This window comes from Zingiber officinale, chromosome 9A, assembly GCF_018446385.1.
Source record: "Zingiber officinale cultivar Zhangliang chromosome 9A, Zo_v1.1, whole genome shotgun sequence".
NCBI classification, from domain to species: Eukaryota; Viridiplantae; Streptophyta; class Magnoliopsida; order Zingiberales; family Zingiberaceae; genus Zingiber; species Zingiber officinale.
In genome coordinates, this window is record NC_056002.1 from 22,016,962 (window position 1) to 22,025,613 (window position 8,652).

At 36.8% G+C, this 8,652-nt stretch overlaps 2 protein-coding genes across 2 annotated transcripts; both read left to right on the forward strand.

Annotated features, from left to right (window-relative positions):
• The first annotated feature begins 4,137 nt into the window (after positions 1 to 4,137).
• LOC122021980 (uncharacterized protein At5g39865-like) lies at positions 4,138 to 5,138 on the forward strand. The gene has a single exon (XM_042580174.1). It carries the CDS (start codon positions 4,269 to 4,271, stop codon positions 4,968 to 4,970), a length of 702 nt encoding a protein of 233 aa, XP_042436108.1. The 5' UTR covers positions 4,138 to 4,268; the 3' UTR covers positions 4,971 to 5,138.
• A 2,630-nt stretch (positions 5,139 to 7,768) lies between these two features.
• Positions 7,769 to 8,413, forward strand: LOC122020796 (probable calcium-binding protein CML31). The gene has a single exon (XM_042578818.1). It carries the CDS (start codon positions 7,853 to 7,855, stop codon positions 8,282 to 8,284), a length of 432 nt encoding a protein of 143 aa, XP_042434752.1. The 5' UTR covers positions 7,769 to 7,852; the 3' UTR covers positions 8,285 to 8,413.
• Positions 8,414 to 8,652: the final 239 nt, after the last annotated feature.

Genomic DNA, 8,652 nt, shown 5'->3' on the forward strand with positions numbered 1-8,652 from the left:
TTATAAAGAACTAAAATCTCTAAACTACTAATAAAATAATATTTTTTAATCTCTCTCTTTTCTTTTCCGTGTCTCTTGCCCATTAAACTCTTTACTATTACAAATATTTTACTATTATATTAAGAATCTCCTTCTTTACTAACTAATTTTAGTGAAACCCAAAGTATGTTAATGCCCTTTTTGTTATTCACACTAAAAATAATTCTAAGATTTTTTAGTAATTTTCATAAATACATCAATTAGTGATCTAAAGTTCAAAACTCAACTACGGTATTTTATTTAGAATTTTTCTCATTAATCAATTAGAAATCTAAATTTCTCTTTAGTCTCATATTTTAGAATGCAAATTATGAGCAAAGAAGCTTTTATAAATATTTTGGGTCAGTAATGTTAAAAAGTATACTTTTCTAAACTTCTTAGTTAAGAACAAGTATGATATTAAATTATTTTTTTATAAAAGGAAGCTAATTTTTTATAAAAGATAGCCCGTTACAGTAGTTTGCTGCTAGCATTCTTGAATGTCACCCTAGCTAAATTATTTTTTTATGAAGGAAAGTGTGTTACCAACACGTTCACGTATTATTTTACACACACAATCAAGGATGGAGCCATATATAGCTTTGGTGGGGCAGTTGCCCCACCTCAATTTTTTTGTAAATACCCCTTGAGGTGTATGAAAGGTGCCTAATGCGGGTGCATGATATATATATATATATATATATATATATATATATATATATATATATATATATATATATATATATATTAAAAATTAAATATCCTTTTTGTTATTCCCGTATTATTAAGAATTTTTCTCATTAATCAATTAGAAATCTAGAATTATCTTTAGTTTCACATCTTAAAATTGACAACACTGCAAGTAGAAGCTGCTGTGATTCTCGAGCATCACCCTATTATTTCTATAGAATCATTCTTAGTTCTTATCTTTATATTACCTATTTCATCACTTTCACAATGGAAGAGTTGCCAAGACTTACTGTATAATGAAAACCTTCTACAACCATTAACAAAGTTTCCACTTCTTGCTTTTCGACAAAATTCGATTGCGCTTCCTTTTCTTTGTCTTCAGGTAGATTAGTATAACATTCAGAATGATAATGTCCAAATTTATGACATCTAAAGCACTCTACCTTTGATTTGTCAAAATGTTGATCTCGTCAAAAATGACCATCATTGGCTTCAAAATACCTGCTGCTACCTTGATCTCCCCTTCCTGTACCTCTACCTCTACCCCTTCCTCTAGAGTTTGAGAAATGAGTAGAGATAGAAGCCTTTAAAGTTTGCTCCTCTAAAGTTGAACTTCAGTTCATCTTCTGTTCATGGACCAACAAGGACCAACTTCTGTTCTCACCCTTACCTAATTTATGGAAAGTCTTTTGGCTAAGATTAAGTATAAGTATTTATTCTTATCAGTTTAATATCTGATATAAAGAATTAAATTATTTTTTTTTTATAAAAGATAGTGTGATCGCATGTGTGTTCATGTATTATATTACACATACAAGTAGGGGTAAAGCCACGTATAGTTTTGGTGGAGCAGTTGCCCCATCTCAATTTTTTGTAACCTTTAAAGGTGTATACAATTATAAAAATATTAGAGTCTTGTCTCACTAAAAAAAATAAAAGTAGGGGCAATCCTTAAAAATTAAAATTATTTTTTATTGGTCAATTCTTCTTCCTCAAATGTCTCCCTGCACTGGCCCACCTGATATAAGGGGTCTAGCTCACACATGTGTGTGCACAGTCGCTAGTAATAATGAAAAAAGTGAAAAACGATAAAAAATAATAAAGATAATAAAAAATTTATAATAACATATAGTATGTAGTAAAAAGTAATTGTTAAATTGAATAAAATGGATAGTTTACCCTAAATTTTAGAAATATTAGGGACCGAACTTCTTCATCCCTATTAAAATTTAAATTATATTTTCCTTATTTATTTTCTTAAATGTTTTATGCCTTATACTCTAATAATTGATTTTAAAGGAAGTAGCTCTTTCTAATGCAAATGAATTATGATGATCTCATTTTCTCTAACAATTGCACCGCTTATTGGTCTTACAATAATTAACCATTTATGTAGTGGTTGGTGAAAATCTTTTATAGGTCGAATAAGTAATCTTCAGGTCGATTTGAAAATTTGAATATTTGAATTATCTAAAAATAATTAACAACTTATGCATATTTCATAGCTTAGATGTCCAAATATTTTTATCTTTCATTCACTTGAAAGTGATCGGTTTGACCCCATAAAAATTTTTTATTGATTACCGGATAAATTTGAGAAGTACAGACATGTCATGGAGATGCCTCGACATCTTGAGAATAGGCTATGAGGCGTATCTGAGATGAGTATAATCATCTTTTGCTACAATAACCGAGAGATGGATAAATTCAAAAAGTACAGATAGGCCATGGGGACGATCAGACATCTCAAATGATTCGAACGCCACAAATGTTATGTTTATTTGCGTTGTGTTAGAATTAAACCTTCATTACTTAGAAAACTCATTCATTTGTTTATCATCGCACTAAACTCTATACGTATATTTTTTTAATACCAAATATATAGATCTTATAATCCGACTAATTCTAAACTAGACGGTATAGACGGTCCGATCCTATATTTCAACCATCAAATAAATCATAAAAATGTGACAGCTCCTAATGTAGCACTCATGCATCGCTAGAAATTTGATGGTCGCAAGTGCACCATATATAGGTGAGAATCCAACCCTGATCGCTTGGGATAAATGTTCAGTCTCTCACCACCTATATATCTATTTGAGTTATATATTATGGACCATACCCCATAACTATAATCGAATTGGTTCTGGGATGACAGAAATATTTCATTGGATAAAGATTGATTTTCAGATTTCATTTCTCTGAAAATTAAATGTCCTCTCGCTTTAGAAGTTGTTCAGTATAATAGATTTATTTCTTTTTATCTCGATGTGGGAGCTGTGGGACCGATGAGGAATACTTGAGGCGGACGAACCATAAACTGTCAATCAATTTAAACCAATCTCTTACCATTTAGAGCGTCTTGAACATTTATATCTCATTTGCCTAACAAATTAGTTTATCACGAGCTGCACGTGAAATAATCTATTTATGTTCCTATTTGATCAATTGCCTCTGACAACTAATTTCGACCTAGATAAAAATCTGCACTGCATGTGCGCTTCACGTGCAATAAAGTTTTAAAATTGGATGCAACAAACAGCCAGCACGTGGTGCGGCCATGCAAATGCTTGTGAATGCAAACATCGGCCGTCCGACTAATACACGTGTACGGCGCTCCCCTTCATGTTTTTTTGACGAAGGAAGGAGAAGATGTCTCCTTCACCTTAAGGTCTGCTTTTGAGGAGCTCTCATCTTTAAAGAAACTATAGTATAATAAGATATTTACGATTCAATTCTTAATAATAATATATTTATAAAAAAATTTACTTTAAATGAAATTTAAAGAAGGTTGGATTTCTAGGTTTCTTTGTTTTTTTTTAAAAAAAAACACTTTAAAAAATATCCAATTTTATGTTTCCTATCAATTTTAAAGCTACAAGCTAATTTACAAATTGATCCCCAAAAAATTAGCTTTTCGACAGCTTGTAATCCACTGTCGACCAATCTAAATAAAACACCCTTGCAAGGGATGTTTTTTTTGAATATTTAAAGTAGGGGTATTTCTAGAATAAATAGTAAGTATAGGTTTATTTTGAGAAATTTATCTCATAAATCATAATTGACTATAAAGCTAATAATAAATGATGCATCTATATTTAAAGACATTGATTGACTGACTGATTCCGTTTAGAAAATTAAAGTAAACATTTGATATTGTTTCTAAATTTTAATACAATTATCCTCCTTTTCATTTTATCATATTATTAAAATATTTTTAGAAATTATTTCACTTTGGAATTATGTATTGAATTATTATTTTTTAATAATACAAATTCAGTCATTTTAATCGATCAACAAAAATCGAGAAATACGGTCCATCAAAATTATCAACCCATTTTTCAATTATTATTGCAAGTATTGAATTATGCACGAGTTTAAAATGGTTATCATCATTAATTTCGTTCTCATATCGCTTATTAAACAATTCTTATTCTATTTTATGTTTCAAAAAATAAATCAGGAGCACGACGGGGGAAACCCTATCTGGAGTCTTCGTTCTCCTGACGCTCCTCTCCATTTCCCGAGTCGCCACCGGATCTCTTCTCTCTCCTCGCCCCATGTGGCCGCCGTGGGCGAAGACATCCAGGTCCTCCGCCGCCGCCGGTTCGGCCGTCAGCTGCCGTTCCCCTTCCTTCTCCTCCTTCACCACCCTCAAGGACATCCAGTCCCTCCTGCGGGAGGACCAGCCGTCTTCCTCCCCCGCCCTCCGCCGCATCCTGCACCGCGCGCTCCTCGCCTCCTCCGCCCTACGCGCCCTCCGCCCGTCTCCGCCCCGCCGCTCCGCCTCCGTCGTCCTCTACTTCACCTCCCTCCGGGTAGTCAGGCGCACCTTCGAGGACTGCCGCGCCGTCAGCTCCATCCTGCGCGGCCTCCGCGTCGCCGTCGACGAGCGTGACCTCTCCATGGACGCCCGCTTCCTCCCCGAGCTCCAAGCCGCCCTCGGCAGCCGCCAGATCGCCCTCCCCCAGATCTTCCTCGCCGGCCGCTGCCTCGGCGGCGCGGACGAGATCCGCCGCCTCCACGAGTCCGGCGAGCTCAAGACCCTCATCGATGGCACCTCCACAGACGCCGCCGCCGCGTCCTCTTCCTCCTCCTGCGACGCCTGCGACGGCCTGCGCTTCGTCCTCTGCGCCGCCTGCAGCGGCAGTCACAAGCGCTACAACTCCGACAAAACCGGCGCCTCCTTCAAGACCTGCGGCGAATGCAACGAGAACGGGCTCGTCCGCTGCCCCCGCTGCTGCCCGGCCGTGACTCTCTAACCCTAATTTCATCCCTCATTCGCTATCGATCCTCTATTTTCCTTCTCTCCTTTTCAAATCAAAGGGAAATGGAAAACCGACATAGTTGTATATCAATTGCCTTTTGCTTTGGAACCAATTCTAATTTTTCAACATTAGATTGAATCAAAAATAACACCCTTTATTTTCCTTCTTCTTCTTCCTCTTTCCAATCTCGTTCTCTAACATTCAAAACCAGATACAGTTGAGTTTCCCTCTTCTCCTGCTTCGCTATGCAGTTTGGAGACGGAGTTCATCAGGGAAGAAGAAAAGCACGCGCATTATCACATGATTCAACCGACCACTGCTTCTGCTCCATTTGTCAACAACTTCTGCGACAAAGCTCGGTACGCTCCTACACACAGCTCAGTCCCCACTACTAATCATTGTTCTCCCATTTCCTCTTGCTTTTATTTCAATTCCCAGTGGGTTTCAGCTTTTTTATGCAAGTTGTTTTTTTAAATATGATTTTATTTATTGATAAATCTTTCATTAATTTAAACTAATGGATCATTGATATATTTGGTATCAATTTAAAAAATATTAATAATATGGATTTATTATTATTATTATTATTATTATTATTATTATTATTAATTAGGTGTCAAGGTTAATATTATAGTGATGGGTCATGGGTCGGACTGGATGAAGGACTTATTTATTGCTTTTGTTTCGCCTCGTTAAGACGGGTGCTTATGGTTGGTTTTATATGTTTTGTTCCGAATTAACTTGGTTCGGTCGTCTGACTAACCGATCGAGCAGATTTGTATTTTGATCTCATCCTTAGGATGGATCTCATTAGGACAAAGCATTTGTCATTTCTAATCTATATGTTCATCATATTTTTATTTTTAGTTTTAGTTTTTTTATTTAGTACTAGGTATCCAAGTTTTGGCTGATCAATTTGGTTCTATAAAATTTTTTCACTCGATGTCTATCTTGACAGTTAGTCTTCTTGGATCTGCTATTCATTAAAGAAAAAATCCCTACTAATATGTTGCAATTAAATTTTGAATTCTAAATGTCTGATTTATTATTGGAGAGTAACCATGACAGTTTACTCTTGGGGGCTATATTTTCATCGTATTCACATGATGAGGTCGTAGATCGATTCGATTTGATCAATTTTCTAGGTTTTGGGAGTAGTAATGAATGTTCTGAATTATTGAACTTCATAATATTTTTCCATCAATCGCTTTTCATTATCAACGTGACGTGTGAACTAACGTTGTTTAATAGTGTTAGTTCCTTTGTCTATATCGTCAATTTCTTTCCGTAATATAAAGAAAAGAAGATAAACAAGATCTACACATTTATTTGCAACATGCGGAGTAAATTTATTTGTCATATCTATGAATTAAAAATTTATGTTTTGATTAAAGCTCTCTTCTAAATGTACTAAATTTAAATTCAAGCAGAAGTTTAGTAAAAATATTTATCGAATTATTTATCAACTTGTTGTAAATTGAGGTGGCTCGTAATCGGAACACACATTATTTCTTGAGTTTTAATTCTGATATTAGAATTTAATGGTGTTGGAGTCGAATCCATTTTCTTAAAAAAATATATATCAAGTGAACGTGGATCAAAATCCTTTCCGGTCATCTGGGTTCAGATATTCTATATTTCTATAGAGATATCTTTCATTCATTTCAGTCCTTCGGAAAATTCTATGGAAAAAATAACCCCGGACGGCTAAATTCCTATTTTCACGAGTCCAAATCCTCCCATCCGTAATTTTTGGTCCCGTTTGATTTCTTTCGTAATTTATACGTCAGATCTTGATTGGAATTCGGTCCAAATTAATTGTGATCTCTTTTATATTTATCTTCATATTCAGATTATAATTTGGGTCAAAATAAATGACTAGAGATCATCAACTGTAGAAATAGAAGTTCAGACCGGAAATAGAAGTTCAGACCCTTTGGTTCGTAATTTCTAATTTCCTTCTAATCTTTTTCACAATTTGTACATCGGATCATAGTCGGAATATGACTAAAATTTATTATGATTTTTCCTGGGTTCACTTTCTACTTAAATTGTAATTTAGATCGAGATAAACGGACGGAGATTGACGATAGTGGGTGGACCACCTCCTGTTAGAATTACGGACTAGATGATCTAAACTCCTATTTCTATCATCTTATATTTGAGAGCAGATCCTCTAATTTATTTTTCCATGGTCCCCTTCATAATTGTGATCAGATTCTAGTTGGAATCTAATCGTAATTAAGTGCAATCCCTTTCTAGATTCATATTCCCATTCAAATTATATTTGAATTGAGACAAGCGATCGGAGATTATTTGGAGGTGGGGGCTAAGTGGGGAGCGACCTCCTTGTCCCCTCCAAAGGTGAAGGCCAAATGAGGATGATCTTCGGACGGCTTTTCGGCCACCTATCTCGAATTAAAGTATAATCTGGATAGAAATATAAATCCAAAAGATTTCAGTTAAAATCTAACTATAATTACGAAGAAGATCGTCCTCTGATACTTTTGTGATGCATTAACCTGTTAACGTTGAATCTTGACGGTTGAACGGTCAGAGTCGATTCCATTGACATTTTCCCTGACGTAAGCCCACGATGGTGCGAGGCTTTTGCCTTTTGGAAGGTTCCGGCCCCGCACAATTTGCCGCCTTCTCCACGCGTTAATTCCTCCACGACCGCTGCAATTGAAGCCGGAAGTCACATCGACTTCTTCCAGAAATTTCTTGAAAATTCCTTCTGTCCTCGATGTTTCCTCGTCCATATCCCTCTCCCTCTCTTTGTATAGCTATATAGCTATAGATCTTGCATTCCATGAATCCAACGCCATCAGACCAGTGCTGATTTCTCATACACATATCGATCGAGACAATCTCTCATGGATCTCCGAGCAGTTTTCCAGTCCATGGACAAAGACGGCGACGGGAGGCTCTCCGCGGCCGAGCTGGCACTCTGCGTGGCCACCACCGGCGCGGAGTTCTCGCTCGAGGACGCCGAGGCGCTCGTCGGCGTCGGAGGGTCTCTCGACTTCGAGGCCTTCGAGGAGCTCGCCGCGGCGGCCGCGGCGGAGCCGTCGGAAGAGGAGGGGAGTGACGGGGAGCTGAGGGCGGCGTTCACGGTGTACGAGCAGGAGGGCGAGGGGGGCATCACGCCCTGGAGCCTCAGACGGACGCTGAGCCGGCTGGGCGAGAGGAGGGACATCGACGAGTGCCGCAGCATGATCTGCAGCTTCGATCTCGACGGAGACGGAGTCATCAGCTTTGACGAGTTCAGGATGATGATGATGGCGGTGGTGGTGCAGTCTTCTTGAACAGACGAGGAATATTCCGGCCATCTGTACTAGCTAGCTAGCTAGCTAGCTAGGAGTTTATGTAAAAAAAATCATGTTCATTTATTCCTTCATTCATTATTATAAATAATATTTTCTCTCTTATAATTAGTATTTTCAAGATTAATCTGGATTTGGTCAATTCAACAAAATTTTAATTCGATCTCTGGAAAATAAAAATTAAAATTAAATAAAATTTTAGTCAAATGGCGTTGGCTGCTTGATGGATAAATTTAATTGAGCAATTCAAAGTTTTGGAGAAAATAAAATTAAGAATCTTATTTATAAAAGCCTTAGAGGGTATTTCAATGGTTATACACAACATTTTTATTTGTATTTTCTAATCCAGT

Excerpts from the sequence above, each read along its gene's own strand:
- LOC122021980 (XM_042580174.1), top strand. The coding sequence starts at position 4,269 with ATGTGGCCGCCGTGGGCGAAGACATCCAGGTCCTCCGCCGCCGCCGGT.
- LOC122020796 (XM_042578818.1), top strand. The coding sequence starts at position 7,853 with ATGGATCTCCGAGCAGTTTTCCAGTCCATGGACAAAGACGGCGACGGG.